Genomic DNA, 19,510 nt, shown 5'->3' with positions numbered 1-19,510 from the left:
ATAGAAGCAGGCTGAAGAACAACAACCCACATTCATCAAGAATCTATGGAATCGCATCACACTACATCACTGTCATCAGGTGGGCACAATGCAAAGCACAATGTAGCCTATTTTTTACCTGATGGGGTACAATGTTGCTGTTTGGGGGCGTTGCCTCTGCTCTTGCCTGCTGCTAGTGCTGTTGGGTAGGGCAGGCGCTGTGTTGATCTGAAGCTGAGAGAATTAAATCAGTCCACGGATGGAGGGTAGCTGATTAAAACAAGTGGTTATGATCTAATAATAAAAACGCAATAGATTTGTGACAGCGCTTGGAACCATAAGGCACCAAAAAACTATGGGAAATAACTAATCTCTGCCTGTTGAATCACTCTTTGCCTCTCCTTCTTCCTTCCCATCTCCTCATCTCATCTATCACATTTCCAGCTTGACTGTCCATATGAGAACGTAGGCACAGTTGCTATTGAATTCATCTATATTTAATTTATACAGTGTAACAACTCTTGCACCTAATCCATAATAAAGCAATGATAGAAAAATGTTATAGAACCAAAACTTTGTGTTAATTATTTCTGTGAAGGTTCTCAGTCATCCAGGTCATCGTAGTCAAATCAGCTTGCAAAGAAAAGCGTCTGGACTTGTTTAAGTTGCTTGAAGACGTTTCACCTCTCATCACCTCTCATCACCTGTCATCACCTGTCATCACCTGTCATCACCTCTCATCACCTGTCATCACCTGTCATCCGAGAAGCTTCTTCAGTTCTTAGATCAAATGGTGGGGAGTCCCAGATTTAAAACTAGTGGGAGTATCCCCCCCACAGAGGGACAAAAGGACCCCCTGATGATCCTCTAATCGCCTGAGCCAAGGTATGAAAGCCAAGGTGGCTTGCCTGTTCCATTTGCCCATTAGTTTGAGATGGAAACCGGATGGTAAGCTGACTTGAGCCCCTAGTTCCTTGCAAAACTCTCTCCAAACCCAGAACGTGAACACATGCTGTGTAAGAATCTGGCTGGTGTTCAGAGCTGATGGGAGCTTAGGCAGAGCAATGAAATGCACAGCTTTGGAGAACCGATCGATGATGGTCAGAATAACTGTTACCTGAGGATGGTGGGAGACCGGTGATGAAGTCCAGCACGATATGAGACCAGGGGCATCTAGGAAGGGGCGAAGGAGGCCAGCAGGAGGTGAAACCTAAACTGGAAAAAACTAACACAACACAGAACTGAAACCTAAAATGGAGATGCAGGGAGACGACACAGAATGATGCAGGAAAAAACACAGATGAACCGGCGAGGAGCACACGAGGACACATAGTATAAATACACACAGGGGGAGACGTGGAATGGCAAAGACACAGCTGAACCTAATTGACTACACGAGACAGGGGAAATGTGAACAGAACACACTAACATAAGACATGGACCTTCACAATAAAACAGGAAATGCACAGAGACACGGTACAGACACTAAATAGAGGGGAACACAGGAACCAAACTCTAAGAACTAACTAAGGCTACGTTCACACTGCAGGCGAAAGCGCATTAAATCCGATTTTTTTGACCCTATGCGACCCTATATCCGATCATGCTATGACAGTGTGAACGGCACTAATCCTATATTTTCAAATCTGATCTGGGTCACTTTCACATGTGGTACTGAATACTGAATCTGAATCTGCAAATTAGGGAAAATTTACATCAAATTAAACATGAGCAATGGCTGATTTGATGACCAAAATCAATGATGGTACTTAGAAACACATGACATTACACATTACATTTTCATGCAGTTAGAAGTTTGAACCTGCAGCTTTATTAAATGAACACCTGGTATCCAACAAGAGTTTAGTTTAAACTTTAGGAACAAAAAAGTAAGAACCAACAGAAGTAAACAAAGAACCAACAGCACAGGAAAGTTTAATCTTCATGAAAAACACATGCAGTGACTTCAACGTCCACAATAACACAATGTGTTTGGGCTTATGTGTGTCAGTTTCCAGCTTTAATCTTATGTAACAAGACCTCTTTATAGGTCAATAGAGGAATGAAGTCATTGTTGAACTACAGCTTGTGTGTGTGTCACCTCTACAACCTAAAACAATGAAATATGATCTTTGAGTAGTGATATGGGAGTAAAATATACCATACTGATGTGAATAGGAGGTCATCTTTTCCCTCGGCTGTTAGGGTACCTGGGTCGTTGACCCAGTGTTTTGTGTTTGTGTTTTTTGAGTCTTGTTTAATCATTATTCTGTTCTCTGTGTATCTTATGTTTCCTAATTATCTGAATCAGAATACTTTATTAATCCCGAAGGATTAATAAAGTATTCTGATTTACTTTATTAAATCTTGAATTTATTCAGTATTTGTTGTTTAGGTTGTCTTGGTTAGTATTTGGTCCCGTTCATGTCTTTGTCTCATGTCTTCTCTCGTCCCTTGCTCTCTGTCCTTTTTGCTCTGCTGCAAACAGAAGCAGAGAAAACTGGAGCTTCTGGTCTTGGCCAGATCATTTCAAACTCAATGAGACTTTTTACCAGATAAATAAATAAAGAATATAAAAGTCTTCTACTTTATGATGGAAATGTTCTTCCTGCCTCAAAATGACATCATTTATCTGAATCTGTAGAAGAAGAAACAATCTCGGAAAGTCACTTTACTCTGTGTCTCACTGGATGTTCAAAGTTTTTCACAAAAGAGAAAAAGAGAAGCATTCTTTGATTTTAGTCTGTTTGCCCACAAGCTGAGTCCTGCATGAGTCAGTGTTATTTCACTGAGACCATCACAGTTTTACACACCTGTTCTGTATGACTTTGTCTCAGGTTTGCGGTGATATCCAGCACTCTGAGCTGATGGCAGATCTGGTCGATCACATCTTCTCTGAGAAGATTTCCTTCCACAGTAGCTTCAACCACTAAATTATCTCTAACACATCACCAAACCAAAGTCTTCCAGCTAAGAGTACATCAAAGGTGAAAAGCGAGCCTAGAATGTCATCATTTCTGCTCTCCTCTTTCTTCTTCTTCTTCTTCTACTTCTGGACCGCACACATCTGTCGCTGCCCCACTCAGGTCGATCTAATGAAAATCAGCCAGAAATAATAATCAGAAATCCAAATGTAGAATTTATAGTTCCCCATTGATGCAATTTGGTTATTAAATTTAAGAAGCAGTCTGTAATGCTCACCCCAGCATACTTGAAGCAGATCATCAAAGCATGCTGAACACTTTCTACCATTCCACATGTGCATTTTCTATCCAGGTACTCAACAGCACCAAACCATAATTTTGGATCCATGGCTTTGATCTGGTGAAAATCACCCTACCCCTACTGTTCATTGTTACACACAACAGATGGTGTTTCTGTATCTTAATATATGACTGAATGAAAAGTAATGACAGCCATTATTTTCAATCTTCCATTGCTTCTACCTGTTGTTTCTCTGTATTATTGTTGGATCTTTACCTTCAAATAAAGTGCCTTCAATATAAACTGCCTTGAGGTAACTTGTTGTAATTTGGTGTTTTATTAAGAAAATTGAACTATTGTGGCAGAAAAGTTGGATGCAAACCAAGACTAAAAGTCCTCAGGCAGGATTCATAGCTGGGCTTTCGCATCTGGGTCACCCACTTTACCCAGGGAGCTAAACCAGCATCTCCAACAGGTGATTTGTTTGTCTGGCAGTTTCAGGCTGGGAAAGCTTGTTAAACTTTAACAAAACATTATTTGGCACCAACGTGAATGATTTGGGTCATGTTTATCAAGTCTGAGTCAGGGAGCAAAGGTCACCTCCTTTATGCAGGATTTCACCTTATGCCAACAGGGGAAAAAATCACGAGTTCTTAAACAAGCTGTAGGTCATGCTACTACACACATTTCAATATGTAAGCATTTCATCATGTTTTAGAGACTCAGAGTTATTTCAGCCTCATCTTCACATATTTTCACAAATATTCACATTATCTCTGAGATCCAGTTGTGAAATTTTTTCCCTCAGTGTAAACCGATTGCAACACAACAAATGACTGACCAGTGATTAGTGTTTTACAGTGATTACGACAGAAAGCCTGTTTCTGCCACTGGTGCCAAGCATTTGCTCTTTTCAGATTGTTCAATTGTGGAGGTTTTTACATTCTTTACCTTACAACATAAAGCACCTTGAGGCAACTGTTGTTTTTTTGGCACTATATATAAATATAAATGAATTGAACTGGTAGCAACTTTATGAATGAGAAAATGAAAACAAGTGTCAGTCAGCTGGTTCGTGTCCAGCAGGTGGGGAGGAATCAGTGAGTCTGTTACTCCAGTTACTTACTCAGAGGTAAAGTTAAAGAAAACGAGTTTCCTTCATCTCACTAAACCTGCCCACTAAACATGACCCTGAATGAACCCATATGTAAAGGACTGTAGGTTTTAAGCAGGATGAGGAAATAGATGAAGAAAGTGGGGGAACTCTGGCGACATCTAGTGGACATCTTGAAGATGACGGGTCTGAACAGAGAGCAATGCAGGTCTGTGGAGAAGATTGCAGCACACTGTGAAATATGAACTATGAATAATATCTACATCTGTAATGATGTAATCAAAATAGGCTCCATGTAGTTTAAGTTCTGTTACTGTACTTATGAAGCAAACTGCACACACAGAGTTGGCAAACACTGAGTTTACTTGCATTTAGGCAAAATGATATAAACACTTATCACGAGCCAATATAGCACATTTAACTGCTTTTATTTAGCAGGGATTACACAATACACAAAATTAGTCACAAAAAAGTTTAATCAAATCTTGCAACATGTTGCTAAGAAGAACCAGGACAACCAGGTCAAAGGCATACTGAAGTATAACCTTCATTAACATAAATCACAAAGAAAACATATTTAAATAAAAATTGTATACTTGTCTTGAACTTTTTTAAAAATCTTTATTCCTGTGTATCAAAACTTATTTATTGGCTGATAAAAAGGAATCACATCATGGTTGTTACAAGGAACAAGTAATGAAAAACTCATTTTCATGTTTGTTTTCTTCTATACTGAAGAAGAAATACAAGTTTCTGTGGTAAATATTAAAAGAGCATCGATGTTCAATAAATATTTGTGTCACCTTTAAAGACCAATAAAAAAATATCAAGCTTAGAGAAACATAAAGTCAGGGCTGGAACAAACAACATAGAGTGCCCTTCACTGCTGTGGACAGAAAATGTACCGTGACTTGGAGCATGAGGTCATTTTCTACCTCGGGTGCTGCAGTGATTTGGTTTCTCACTCGGGTGGATCCTTAGATGAAAATTCAGTCCTGATTTCCAACTGAATCTTTCCCCACAGGAGCTACAAATATATGGTTTCTCACCTGTGTGGATCCTTCTGTGACTTTTCATAGTCGACAAGTCTCTAAACTCTTTCCTACAGACGTTGCAAGAATACGGTTTCTCACCGGTGTGGATTCTCAAATGAGTTTCTAGTCCCGATTTCTTACCAAATCTTTTCCCACAGGTGCTACAGAAATACGGCTTCTCACCGGTGTGGATTCTCACGTGACTTTCAAATCCGGATTTCTTATTAAATCTTTTCCCACAGGTGATGCAAAAATATGGCTTCTCACCTGTGTGGATCCTTACGTGAGTTTCCAATCCTGATTTCCAAATGAATCTTTTCCCACAGGTGCTACAAGAATGTGGCTTCTCACTTGTGTGAACTCTCATGTGTCTCGTCAGGTTGGATTTACACTGAAAAGTTTTTCCACAAGTGTCACAGCTTACAGATTTTTTACTTGTATCAGTTTCACTCCCAGACTTATCTGTTCTGTTTTTGTCACGTCTCCTTTTCTTCAGCTTCGCATTTCTAGTTGATCCCGAGTCCACATGCTGGTTTTCTTCCTGTTCCTCAAGCTCTGGTCCAGGAAAGTTAAGAGCAAGGAGCTGGTCATCGTTTGGTTCTGATTCACTGAGGTCACTTTCCTCAAAACTAGAAGTCACCATAAAACTATTGATCTCCTGCTTCAGTACAATCTCCTCCAGCTCCTGACTGGTGCAGAGTTCCTCCTGTTCCTCTTTAATCTGTGGAGGATCTGGGTCTTCCTGGTCCAGACTTGAGTTCCTCTCCTGCTGATTGGCGACAAACTCCTCCTCCTTACAGGTATTTTGCTGGTGGAGGTCTAAACGAACAATAAAAAAAAATGTAATTATAGAAAAACACTTCTGAGAAGATAAAATAAAGTTTTAGTTAAAGTCTGTAATGAGGGCATGTTGCTCACATTTGCAGGTGAAATTAAAAGTGTGTAAAAAGGAAGTTATTTGTGCACTCTGATGCAAATGAGAACTTGAGTTCTGACATTTTTCAGCAACATTAAGAGTAAAAAAACCCTTTAAAACAAAAAAGAACTCACTTATTACTGACTGACTGATGATCTCGATATTTTTCAAAATAATCTTCACTATTAGGGGTGGCTGTGGCTCAGGCGGTAGAGCAGATCATCTACTGATCGGTTCACCTAGTCTGCATTTCAAATATCCTTGGGCAAGATACTAACTCCAAGTTGCTGTTTTTTCTGTGGAATCTGTGTCTGAATGTTGGTAGAAAGCACTAAGAAAATTGTGCTTGTGCGAATGGGAGTGAATACACAAGTTTTGTAAAGCGCTTTGAGTGCTCAAGATTGAGTAGAAAAGCGCTATATAAGAACCAGTCCATTTAAAACTCCCTGTCATGTTTTCACAAATACACATTAAATAGATCTGACTGATACAAGCTGTAGGTTTAATATTAATGTTAACACTTCAGAAAAGCGATTACAGTTTTACCGGTGGTCTATAAATCTTTCTCAGGTTTCCAGATGTTATGCAGCTGTCTGAGCCACTCTTCCCCGGTCCAGACGACGATGCCTTCACCCTCGTGTTTCACTACAAGCTGTTCTCCCTCTTGACTGATGCAGAGTTCCTCCTGTTCCTCTTTGATCTGTGGAGGCTCTGTGTCCTCCTGGTCCAGATTGAAGTTCCTCTCCTGCTTCCAGACCTGCTGGCCAGCCAGATCTTCCTCCTCCTTACACTTCATGTTGATGTGGGACTTGAGGAACAAAGTAAAAAGAAAAAGATTAGACAGGTAAAGGCGCAGCCTCAGTCAGCAGGGCTGTACACTGTGAGCATGTTGCTCACATATGTGAGAGAGGTTTGTACAAATGTTTCAGAAGCACCATGTGACTCCCTCTCTTTTTTGGAAAGTCTCATTAATTCACTTTATAACTATTACTTTGAAGATAAATTTCTACTATCACAAAGATATTATGACCTCTTTAAAAACAAACAACGGCAACTACATGACTTAAATTCCATGTTTAGATGAAGGTAAAGGGCAATGCCTTTTGACAGGGGAAAAACCTCCACACAGAAGCATCTTACTTGGCTGAATCATAAATTATTCGCCATGATTAAAACTGCAGATGAGCAATAATCTGCATTTAATTTTAGCCAAAGAGGAATGTTTCTGTTTGTCTGTGATCTGACTTTTTCTGCTGGGTCCAAATTTCATTTTATCCTGTGTAAGTTTGTTTCTCTTCCTGTTAACTAGCAAAGTCAAAATCACCTTGATTAATTTAACTTTAATTAAATTATAAATGTAATAATTTTATTGAACAATTAATTTCATTTCAATGAAAAACAATTACTTAAAAGAAAGAGACTAAGTTGGCCATCTTTTAGTGAGTTAGACCCTGATTAAGGGGTATTTTTGAAAGTAAAGCCCATCTCTCAAAGTCCCTGCCGGCCTGCCTCCACCTCGGGAAGCCTGTGGGTGCAGACGGAGGTGAGGAGCACCACAGGCGGCAGAGGACTGTCTGTAGCCCCGGAGTGAGGCATCGTGAACCGAAGCAGACAGCGAACTGTGGCACAGTGCAGAAAACCGAAGCTTTCCCTCCCTGTTTGATTTTGATGTGTCTCATGAAGGTCTATTGTTAAAAGTTTACCTTTAAAAAAAAAGGGACGCACTTGTTTGATTAGCTGCTCTCTGATTTTAGCCTGTTAGCTTACAGACTGAGCTCAGATCGTTCCTGTGTTAGTTCATTGAGAACATCACAGTTTTACATACCTGCTGCGTGACTTCATCTCGGGTCTCCGGCTGATATACAGCAGTCTGAGCCAGTGGCGGATCTCATCATCCTGGACGACTGTTTTTAATGTTTTTAACCACGGAGATTTCTTCTGCATCATCAGTCTCTCATTGTTAAACTCTCCCAGAAACTGAAGACAGCTGTGCGGTACGAGTTGTGCCATTTCCGCGCTTCTTGTTCTTCTATTGAACAGATGGCAGACTACACATGTCCAAGGGTAATACTGTCCTCCTCAGGCCACTGGCATCAAGTCAAAGCCTTAAAGTCTGGTACTTTGCGCATGGTAATTTTTTACGAACAGCAGAATCACAACACAAAGCGTGCCAAGGTTTATACTTTTAACTGTGACTGCCAAATAGATGAAAAAGTAGATGTTAAAAAAGAGACTTATTTTAAAAGGAAACATTACAGTCCTTTAAAGTAAGTACTTTCACCTCTGTTCCCCCCTATGTACTTAGCTTTTTTGTTGTCATGTCAGTAATTGTCCAGTTGATGGCTCCCTTGGATCACAAGCCTCTCTGATGAGTCCAAGTGAATATATTCTTAATAAACAGCTTTGATTTGTGACCAACTTTGTTTAATTCGGAACATCATCATCATGAGTCAAACTTGGATCTACAAAATATTTAACAAAAACAAACATCACTGAATCATAAGGTATTTGCTCCAACTCTTAGTCCAGAAACACATGAGTGAACTAGATCAGCTGCTCCTCCAGTTCAGCTGTGGATTTATATAATTATTTATATCTGTAAAGTGGGTATGCAGTTTTTCAGTACTAATATAAGCATTTTATATCATCGCTTTATTGACAGATTTTTTTTTTTTTAAAGGTGTTCAAGGTCAGGTATCAGTTTGAAAAAAACAAACAAACACACTGAGTTGAACTTGAACTTCCTACTGACAAAACTATAATTGGTGCACAAATAACCAGAACATATAAGAAACATCCTGGAGGTGCTGCAGACAAGATAGGACCAATAACATGTCAACAGGAAGTCCTTTTTACTAATTTATTTATTTATTTTTAGATTTTTACTCTCCATTTTAAGCCATGATGTTTGCTGATACTGTGTTCCTACTGTTTGTTCTCATTAATAGTTCTGTTCTGTTTTTAACATTCTGTGCTGAAGCTGGAGGAAATGTTTCTACAGTGTCAGATGATACAGCTCCAAACTAAATAAGTGACTAACTAACGATGCTTTAATACACTTTACTATAAATTATGATATAGTGCACTTTCTTAAAATTTCTTATTGCTCTGTAATTAATTGTTTTCTTTATAAATGTACAAATGAGAATAAAATCTGTGTGATAAAGGAAGGTCTGTAGACTTCTCTGTTAAGATCAGTGAAGAGAAACAACAACATACAAATACCTAAAAAAATATTCAGTAAACATTTAGAACATAGAGAAGTTTATGTTTTCATGTGGAGAAATTTTTCAAATAAGAATATTCATAAGCATTGATAGTCTCCATGGCTGAACAGACACAGGAAAGAGCTCCACCTATAAAACGTAAAAACATCAAGACAACATGTTGAAGATGTCGAGGTACCGCCCATAATGTTTGACTGACATCTGATTTATGTGCAGCACATACATACCACAATAATGATGGAGAGAAATTAAAAGGGAACTAAAATACAGATTTAAACTTACAACAATATGAAAGACTTCAGTCTATTTCACTTTAATCAACTCAGCCATGTGTTCAACCCAAAGTCCAGCATAGAGCGGCTGAGTGAATGTGGTCTGGACTCTGTGGAGGAGAGTCATGGTTTCAGAGACGCTGTAGAAGGACAAAATACCTGCTCTGTGATCCAGGTACACTCCTACTCTGGAGGAACGAGGACCTGAGACAGGAGTTTGGATGTTGTTGTACCAAAATGTAAAACTGTTGTTGTCACAATCTAATGACCAAGATTTGTCATTATGTCCAAATCTACATTCATTACCCCATCCTTTTCTGCTGATATTCTTGTATGCGACTGCTACATAAACTCCTCCCCCTCTCCACTCCACCTCCCAGTAACAACGTCCAGTCAGACTCTCTCTACTCAGGACCTGACGACATCCAGTGAATCTGTCTGGATGATCAGAATAAGACTGTTGTTGTTTCATCCGTGTTGCTTTTCTGTTCCCCTCTGATAATAACAGCAGTTTGTTTGCTGTGTTTGGATCCAGTGTGATTTCACATGAATATTTTAAGAATCCAGCTCTGGTCTTTGGCTCTTGTGGATCTGACAGTAAAACATCCACTTCAGTGACTGTCAGTGAGATGTTTGTCCATTCCTCTCTCAGAATGTCCTGTAGTTTATCTCTGACCTCTGACACAGCTGCTGTCACATCCTCAAAGTAGCTCAGAGGACGGATATTGATGCTGGATGAGTCTGTAGACTCACTGAGTGCTGACAGTGAGGGGTAGTTGTGTAGAAACTGGTTGTGATCCTCTGTGTGTGAGAGCTGCTTCAGCTCAGCATCTTTCCTCTTCAGCTCAGTGATCTCCTGCTCCAGCTTCTCCTCAAGCTCTTTGACTCGACTCACTTCAGTTTCCTGCTGGGATCTGATCTGCTGCTTCACATCAGAGCTTCTTTTCTGGATGAGATGGATCAGCTCAGTGAAGATCTTCTCACTGTGCTCCACTGTTTGATCAGCAGACTGATTGATGGCCTCCACCTCCTGTTGAAGCAGCTTCACATCTTTCTCTCTGTCCTGGATTCTCTGCTGGATGTTTTGTCGACTCACCTCCAGCTCTCTCTGCCTCTCAGTCCTTTCTGCTGCAGCTGAGACTGTGTCGTGGCCTTTATGTTCATCCACAGAGCAGAGATAACAGATACTCTGCTGATCAGTACGGCAGAACATCTTCATCACCTCATCATGACGAGAGCAGATGTTCTCCTGGAGCTTCTTGGAGGGCTCCACCAGCTTGTGTGTTTCAAATGCGGAGGATATAAAATGAGGCTGAAGGTGTTTCTCACAATAAGAGACCAAACACATCAAACAGGACTTCACTGCTTTCATTTTTCTTCCAGTGCAGACATCACAGGCCACATCTTCAGGTCCAGCATAGCAGTGATCAGCAGGAGCAGCTTGGAGTCCAGTCTTCTTCAGCTGCTCCACTAAAACTGCTAACATGGTGTTTTTCACCAGGACAGGCCTCGCTGTGAAAGTCCTCCGGCACTGAGGGCAGCTGTAGATTTTCTTCTTTTCCTCTTCATCCCAGAAGCTTTTAATACAGTTCATGCAGTAGCTGTGTCCACAGGGAATAGCCACCGGATCCTTCAGTAGATCCAAACAGATCGAACAAGAGAAGGTTTCTCGGTCCAGCTGAACACTTTTCTGCGCCATTTCACCCAACAGTGTCAGCGACTGTGTGAGTTTCACTTCCTCAGAACTGAAACTGCTCTGATCTAAACAACATGTGTTTCTGTAGCGAATGGGATCTGTCAGCTCTTATACGTCACCACATGTTGGTTGCACCCATCTTCAAACTGCAGATCAGAAGGGGAGGGAACAAGGAAACATGTGGACAGAGAGGAGGTGCTGAGTTAGAGAGCAGGAAGAGGGAGGGTTATCAGACACTAATTCAATCCTGGAACATGTGAGCCTGTATGTTTAACTCTTTTGAAACAGAGCTCGTTTTTCATTTAAAAATAGCACTCCTCAGCCTTTAAAGTTGTTAAATAAACTTAACATTTAAAAGACAATCTTTTTATGTAAATTTGTTAAAATTATCATTTTAGTCGTTACAGGATATCAAATACTGCAGCTGAACTAAGAAATTGTTGTAGAAAAAAGCAACAAAAGGTCGTTCCCCCTCTGTCCCCTCCTGGTCACCTGTGCCTCAATTTTATGAGATGAGATGGATCAGCTCAGTGAAGATCTTCTCACTGTGCTCACTGTTTTATCAGCAGACTGATTTTATTCCACAACCTAGACATCCACATTACTCACACTCTCATAACACATACATATAGGGTCTTGGGATCGGGCATGTTATACGGTGTCCAGAGGACGGTCTTTGTATTCAACCTCACCTCTGGCGCCGGTGCTCACCTCTCAGTTTTAAATGCATGTAGACATTGAGGGTTCTCGGGAGGGGCCGTGCTGTACAGTACATGTACAGTGTCCATTTGTGTCTGTATCCAGGTTGGATCAGCGCCGAGTATTTGTATATGTGTGCATGAGGGTGGGAATGCATGTTTGGGTCTGTGTGTACCTAGTCTTAGACTCCACCCCCTTGGAACATCTCAGGCCCTCCAAGGTATGGAGGCCTATTTCCCCTCACCACACTCCCTGCTTGTGGCTGATGCCCTCAGACATCGGTGCATACTTGGTGTCCAGGGCTGGGCGCTCAGGTCTGTACCAGCTCACTGCTGGTACGGCTGCTTGGTGGGGCCTGGTGCCTGTGGCTCGGTCGGGCCCCTTGCGGGGGTGATTCACTCTGGCACAGCTGGCTGCCTGCAGAGCGCGCGTGTACGTCACTGCAGCCCTCTCTGGCTTCTGCTCTGTGGCTGTTGGGTGACCCCTCATCTGGGGCTCTCCTCAGCTCTTCCCAGGAAGGTGGCACGGTTGCCCCTCCGGTGGTCCTCTTTGGGCTCTCGCACTCTGGGGGCCTGTGGATGTCTGGGGCCTGGATCTCCTCCATGCCTGCTTCATGCCCTGGGGGACGGGGCTATGGCTCCCCACACCTTCTAGCAGATCGTTACATGGAGAAGCCTTTTGAATAGAAGAGCGCTCATCCACACAGGTGTTCACACACACAAGCTACACCTTTCTTGGCTGCTACCTCAAACCACATTGTGCGATGTCAATCTTGCGTGCTGCACAATCACATTCAGTATTTAATATTTACTGTTATTTACACTTAGCTAGATTATTGCAATGGTGTTGTGTTATTATGTTGCTCTCTTTTTTGCTTGTTTTCTCTTATTTTCTTCTTTTAACAGGTGACCTGGGAGATATTTTTTAAGTGCCCTTTCTCACTGTCCCTCTTCCCCTTTTCTTTCTTTCTTTCTTTCTTATCCCCCAGTCGTGTCTGTCCTATCTGTAACAGCTGAAAATAAATTAAAATAAATAAATAATAACAGAGGTTGATCAAATAGACCAATATGGCAAGGCCGTGATGGTCCATTTGGTAAATTAAGTTAGTTGGCCATCAGACAATAATTCTGATGGCTAAAAAACAACAAGGAAAGAAAGAAAGAAAGAAAAAAGTAATAAAAATGTCTCTGAAACATCTTTTAAGATGAACCTTTTTATGATTGAGTAAAAAAAATGCTAAAATTAGAGTGCACTGTTGAGTAAAATGGTTTTATTAAAATTTAATTGACCCTTTGAAATTATTTGTTGGAAGTCTTAAATCCCACTGAACAGGGGAAGAGAAAGAGACAGAGACACAAAGATAGCAACACAGAGGTAAATAAACATGGGAACAAGACACTGAGAATAAGACAGAAGGGGAAATGCCCAAAGTCTCATATCTCTGACAAGTTAAGTCACTTTTATTCATAAAAAAACCCAGAACTTAAATATAATTATAAACCCCACATAAACATAATCATAGAACTATTAAAAGTAAAACATACCAAAAACACATCAAATGGAGAGTGAAGCAAATATTATTAATAACAACAAATGCACATATTAATAATATAAACCAAAATCCAAACCAAAATCTTTCAATAAAAAGGCTACAAACAGAAACAACAATTTGTAAACAGCAATGAGAAAACAGTGGAAGTGACTACAGATATAGACCTTCCTAGGGAGGCCTGAAGTGCAAACATACCCTCCACACTCCCTTAATAAAACAGGGGACCATGATTACCACCATAGTTGGCCGGTCTGAAGGCACTGACCTCAACTTCCATACAGACCCACAACATACAGAGCCTTAAGTGACCACAGGCAAATCTCATCCACCCCACCACCACAGTGATGGGAAAGTCTCCCTGCCTACTGTACAAAATGTGCTTCACAGACGTTGTTTCATGTTGCAGAGATTGTGCCTTAAAAAAAATAGCCACAAGAAGTTTTAAAGAAATCTTTATTTCACTTTTAAGACACATAACCAACACCAACATACGAATCAACAGGATGAGCACATGCTGAAATTCAGTCTTCATGAAAATCAAGATTAAATCACAAAATGTTTGGTCTCATGTGTGTTTCTTTCCAGCTTTGACTCAGTGTAGTAAAATCTCTCCACTAAACAAATAAATAAAACATCTCAGCAACTTTTTTTGTCACCTCCACAGCTCAACACGATACAAATATCACATCAAATGAATGTAAATACGTGTTTCATCTTCATTACAGGTTTTAATGGAATATGCAACAAACAGAATTAGGGCTGTGACATATATGATCTGCAATAATACTGGTATAAATGTTTACAAAAAAGTGTGTTTAGAGGAACATCATGTGTTTGCATTCACCACAGTGAGTCAACCCCAGTCATGTCTCACAGCCAGAGCCACATGTCGGGCTCCAGTCACAGTTTGGTAGCTGAATGTTCGCAAAATATGCAAGAACACTTTTCCCACTGAAAGTGAAAAAAGCAAACCAGCAAAAACACACTTGAGTACAACCGGGCTGTGAAGGCACGTGAGCAGGAGATACCAGCAGCAGTGATGTGCGACCCAAAGGTAAACAAATGATTCCACCATGCATCACTGGAGCACTCGTGAGTTACATCTAATATAACAGCAAGAGCAGTCAGTGGATGGAAATTACTGACGTGCTACACGGTGGAAAAGCAGGAGGTTAAAAAGCTCGACCCAAGATGAAACAAACCAGGCAGAATTTTTTTTCCTTATATGACAGAATTGTGCAGGCTCCTTAAGCATTACGAGGTTGTTTTAGATATTAAGCTAGAGTGTAAGCACTTGTAATACACTTTTCTTAAAACTTCCAGGAAAAACACCACTGAGGATACTTATGTGCTCATGTTTCATGTATGCTGTGTCACTAACATTGCTCTATAATGTTGTTCAAAGAGTATTTAAATGTAGAATGGGAGGCAGAGCCTTCAGCTTTTAAGATTAGACTTAAAACTTTCCTTGTTGCAGATGGCCCCCGCCCCTCCCTGAGCCTGGTTCTGCTGGAGGTTTCTTCCTGTTAAAAAGGAGTTTTTCCTTCCCACTGTCGCCAAACGCTTGCTAATAGGGGTCAAATGACTGTTTGGGTTTTCTCTGTTTTCATTGTATTATTGTTGGGTCTTTACCTTACAATATCAAGCACCTTGAGGTGGCCACATTTTCACACTTTGAATTAGCTAAGCTGTCATCAGTGACAGCAGCTCACTGGAAGAGAAAGATGGAAAATCCTTCATTTACTTACACGTATAATGCTGCTGCCTGCCGAGCTGATAAAATGTACATTATTTTTTTAAATGTAAGTTTCTTGAAATATTATTTTGAGGCTATATCTCCCACCCCTACATACAATAAACAATACAGAGTTTTTTAAATGAAGGAGGTCATCTGATCTGCTCTGATCTGGCTTCTCAGTGGACTGCTTCATCTGACAGTTCTCCCACTTTTAACTAGTGTGAATCCTCATGTGTCTTTGTAACTGTATCCTCTGAATGAAGCTTTTCCCGCAGGTGCTACATGAATGAGGCTTCTCACCTGTGTGAATTCTCATGTGAGTTTTCAAGTTTATCATCTGACTGAATCCCCTCCCACAGGTGCCGCAGGAGTGCAGCTTCTCGCCTGTGTGGCTTCTCTGGTGTCTCTCCAGTGTTGGTTTCTGACTGAAGCTTTTCCCGCAGGTGCTACAAGAATAAGGCTTCTCACCTGTGTGAACTGTCATGTGCTTTTGAACGTCGATTGGTCTCTAAATTCTTTTTCCGCAGATGCCACAAGAATACGGCTTCTCACCTGTGTGGATTCTCATGTGAGTTTTCAAGTTTATCATCAGGCTGAATCTTTTCCGCAGGTGCTGCAAGAATGTGGCTTCTCACCTGTGTGAACTCTCATATGTCTCGTTAGTTTGGATCTGTACTCAAAGGTTTTTCCACAAATCTCACATTTTACAAACTTTTTTACTTGTGTCAGTTTTACCGCTGACTTCTCTGACACAGGAAAGTTGTCTTGCTGATCTCTGCTCTCTGGTTCAGGAGAGCTGTAAGAAAGGAGACGTTCACTGTCCAGCTCTGGCTCACTTTCCTCATAAGTAGGAGCCACCATGAAGATAATAATGCCTTCAGTCTCCTGCTTCACTACAAGCTGATCTACGTCCTGACTGGTGCAAGGTTCCTCCTGTTCCTCTTTTATCTGTGGAAGCTCCGGATCCTCCTGGTCGAGGCTGAAGTTCTCTCATGGTCCCCAAAAAACCAGTTCCTCCTCACATTCATGCTGTTGTGGGAAAGCTGAGGTGACAAATGGACAAATTTACTTGTCTTAGATAAATATAGAAGTATAACAAGAATGACTACTCGGCAGTGGTGTCTACAGCTGTCCATTTCCAACTCTACAACAGAGTTTAATCAAAATGTCATCAGAAATATCATCATATCATTTACCCAGACCTGGAAACTGTTAAAATAAGATTTCATGCACTCACTCCTAACACGTTAGTAAATTTCTATGCACCAATCACAGTTTGTCCACCAATTACTGTTTGGAAAGATGTTTATGTAAATGATAAGACAAACATCAGACAGAAGGGGAAATTTAAAAGTAGGATTAAATATGGGGATAAAAAGCAGCGAAGCTCTCAGAAAACCTCCACTAACAATCAGCTGAGTTAAACACTGGCATGAAGAACTCTGATGTGTTTCCAAAATATCTTTATTGAATGAATGAATTAAAGTCATATTAATTTTTAGGTAAGACCATTACGGTTTTACATACCCCTGCTGTGTAAGTTCATTTCAGGTTTCCAGATGTTATCCAGCTGTCTGAGCTGCTCTTCTCCAGTCCAGATGAGGCCTTCGTCCTCCTGTTTGAGTACAATCTTTTCTACGTCATCACTGATGCAGAGTTCCTCCTCTTCCTCTTTGATCTGTGGAGGATCTGTGCCCTCCTGGTCCAGACTGGAGTTCCTCTCCTGGTTGGAGACCTGCTGGTCATACAGGCCCTCCTCTTCCTCACACTTCATGTTAGGGGGAGATCTTGAGGAACAAAGGGTCACTGAGGAAAAAGGTTAATAATGTGATGACAGGAAAACACATCTGAGCAAATATAGTCCACTCTGAGCATGTCCTCATATGGGAGTGAAATTTAAACTGTACAAACGTGAACAATGAAAGTGTAAGTTACTCTCGAGCTCTGATACTCTTATTAGGAAAGTTCAGAGTACAAATCATTCAGGTAGCTGCTGCCAGCTTCACGCTGCAAGTAAATGTTTGTCATTGTTGTAGATTAAACTGAAAATCTCACAGTGCCATAGCAGATAAGTACCAGTCAGGTTTCACAGCCAGTCATTGCACAGAAACAACCCAACTAAAGTCATCAGTGATCTGAAGATTATTAGAGACTCAGAGTTTCAGTCTTAGTTCTATTTGATCTCATTGCTGCCTTTGATACTGTTGATCAGACATTTTAAATCAAAGGTTTCATGATTTAGTTGGTTTTAACCGGACAGTTTCAATTGGCTCTCGACCTTTGACCCAGTTAAACCTCTCAGGTCATCAGGTTCAGATCTGTTAACTGTTCCCAAAATCAGATGTAAGTGTGCTAAGAGTGTGTTCAGTTACTGTGCTCCTGTTCTTTGGAGCATGCAGCCATAGTTTGCCTGCTGTGGCTGCATTCAAACTAACAACTATGTTTCCATGCTTTGTGAATAACCTGACATCTGTGAGATTTGAGCTGATTTAGTTCGAGTTAAGACTTTTATTAGAACATTACAAAGTTATTTTAAAAACTTCATCATTTTCTTGAACCCAAAATAATTCAGTTGAAAAATATACATTTTAACATGAGGTGAGGATGGTGGGGGAGTCACGATGGTCTTGTAGGAGTTAGACCTGATTAAGGGGTATTTTTGAAAGTAAAGCCCATCTCTCAAAGTCCCTGCCGGCCTGCCTCCACCTCGGGAAGCCTGGGGTGCAGACGGAGGTGAGGAGCACCACAGGCGGCAGAGGACTGTCTGTAGCCCCGGAGTGAGGGTGCAGAAGCCGAAGCAGACAGCGAACTGTGGCACAGTGCAGAAAACCGAAGCTTTCCCTCCCTGCCTCTTTTATCTTAATCTTCTAAATAAATCTTCTGTAAAGGCACTTTCTCTCGGTCTCAAGGTTTGTTTAATGCTAAAAGTTTACCGTAAAAAAGAGACGCACTTGTGTGATTAGCCGCTCCCTGATTTCAGTATGTTAGCCTACAAGCTGAGCTCTGATCAGGTCCTACAAGAGTTGTATTCTTGTGTTAGTCCACTGAGACCATCGCAGTTTTACCTGTTATGCGTAACTTTATCTCGGGTTTCCGGCTGATATCCAGCAGTCTCTGCTGAAGGTTGCTCATACTGGACGATCAGACGTTCTGTTAACCTCAGAGCAGATTTCTTCTGCAGCAGTCAGCCAGTCTCTCCACTGTTGCTTCAAACCCTGAAATGTTTCTCAGTCGTAGCACCAAAATAAACTCTTCCAGCTAACAGTCCGTCACACATGAAGCTAGCATCCATCAGAGCCCGTGAGCAGCACGAAGCAGCGCCCCACTTCAGCAGCTGCATCCCGTAGGCCGTGAAGGCCGAACCGAGCGGCTTTAATGGGACTGTCTCGCTTACGTCGCGCTGCTCCTGTTGCCTAGCAACCGCCACAGAAGCATTTGGCATCCGAGGCCGAGAGACGTTCACGGACAGGTACAAGGTCGTTAAGCTGGGTGGTGGAGCCAACAGCAATGTTAACACCGACGACATGTAAATTGTATGTTACACTTGGGAAAAAATGTATCAAAAGTGGAAATAAAATATTTCTTTATTCATTTGCATTCATTCATCCTTTAACTCTATTACTTCTCTGAGACAAATATCTTTGAATATACTGCACCAACTACAATCCTCTGAACCTTTACGCTTATTTAATTGTAATATCAGATAATTGTCCTCATATCTAGGGATAATTTTGAATGTTTCTGATAAAATTAAGGATAAAGTGATGTATCAAAGTATTCTTTATGGGCTGACAAAATCGTACATTTCCATAACTGTTTCATAACTTAATTCAAAATATATCTAAACTCCAAATATATGAACTAATGAAAACAACAGCAGCAAAATATACAACAGACACATAAACATAGCAGTAAAATTAATCCAAAAACATTATATGTCTCGCATAACTGAAAAAGAAAAAAACAGACAAGGGTTGTTTTACTTAACTTTTTTTTGTTTGTTTTATATAAGGGCATTCTATTGCTGATACACACTTCACGTAAAACAAACAATTTTAGCCGTCTCTTTCTACTGAAGT

At 40.8% G+C, this 19,510-nt stretch overlaps 3 protein-coding genes across 3 annotated transcripts in view; all 3 read right to left on the bottom strand.

Annotated features, from left to right (window-relative positions):
• LOC120744794 (E3 ubiquitin/ISG15 ligase TRIM25-like) overlaps positions 1-1,475 on the bottom strand; it is a 188,961-nt gene extending 187,486 nt beyond the window's left edge. Inside the window, exon 1 of the mRNA XM_040049361.1 lies at positions 1,097-1,475. The gene's annotated coding sequence lies outside the window, so the exon portion shown is untranslated. The remainder of the gene's footprint in view (positions 1-1,096) is intronic.
• A 4,497-nt stretch (positions 1,476-5,972) lies between these two features.
• Positions 5,973-11,639, bottom strand: LOC120744788 (tripartite motif-containing protein 16-like). The gene is made up of 4 exons (XM_040049351.1): positions 9,757-11,639; positions 8,073-8,709; positions 6,794-7,055; positions 5,973-6,150 (listed from the first exon to the last, which is right to left on the bottom strand). Exon 1 carries the CDS (start codon positions 11,443-11,445, stop codon positions 9,778-9,780), a length of 1,668 nt encoding a protein of 555 aa, XP_039905285.1. The 5' UTR covers positions 11,446-11,639; the 3' UTR covers positions 5,973-6,150; positions 6,794-7,055; positions 8,073-8,709; positions 9,757-9,777.
• Positions 11,640-19,362: 7,723 nt separating this feature from the next.
• The window catches only part of LOC120744877 (solute carrier organic anion transporter family member 5A1-like), a 34,823-nt gene continuing 34,675 nt past the window's right edge, over positions 19,363-19,510 (bottom strand). Inside the window, exon 7 of the mRNA XM_040049467.1 lies at positions 19,363-19,379. Coding sequence (XP_039905401.1) covers positions 19,363-19,379 — 17 coding nt within the window. The remainder of the gene's footprint in view (positions 19,380-19,510) is intronic.

Source organism: Simochromis diagramma, unplaced genomic scaffold (genome assembly GCF_900408965.1).
Source record: "Simochromis diagramma unplaced genomic scaffold, fSimDia1.1 OVJJ01000355.1, whole genome shotgun sequence".
NCBI classification, from domain to species: Eukaryota; Metazoa; Chordata; class Actinopteri; order Cichliformes; family Cichlidae; genus Simochromis; species Simochromis diagramma.
The sequence above is the reverse complement of the archived record's forward strand: the minus strand, read 5'-3'. Positions and strand labels throughout refer to the sequence as shown.

Bases quoted from the DNA above. Each gene is read 5' to 3' on its own strand.
- LOC120744788 (XM_040049351.1), bottom strand. From the start codon at position 11,445: ATGGCGCAGAAAAGTGTTCAGCTGGACCGAGAAACCTTCTCTTGTTCG.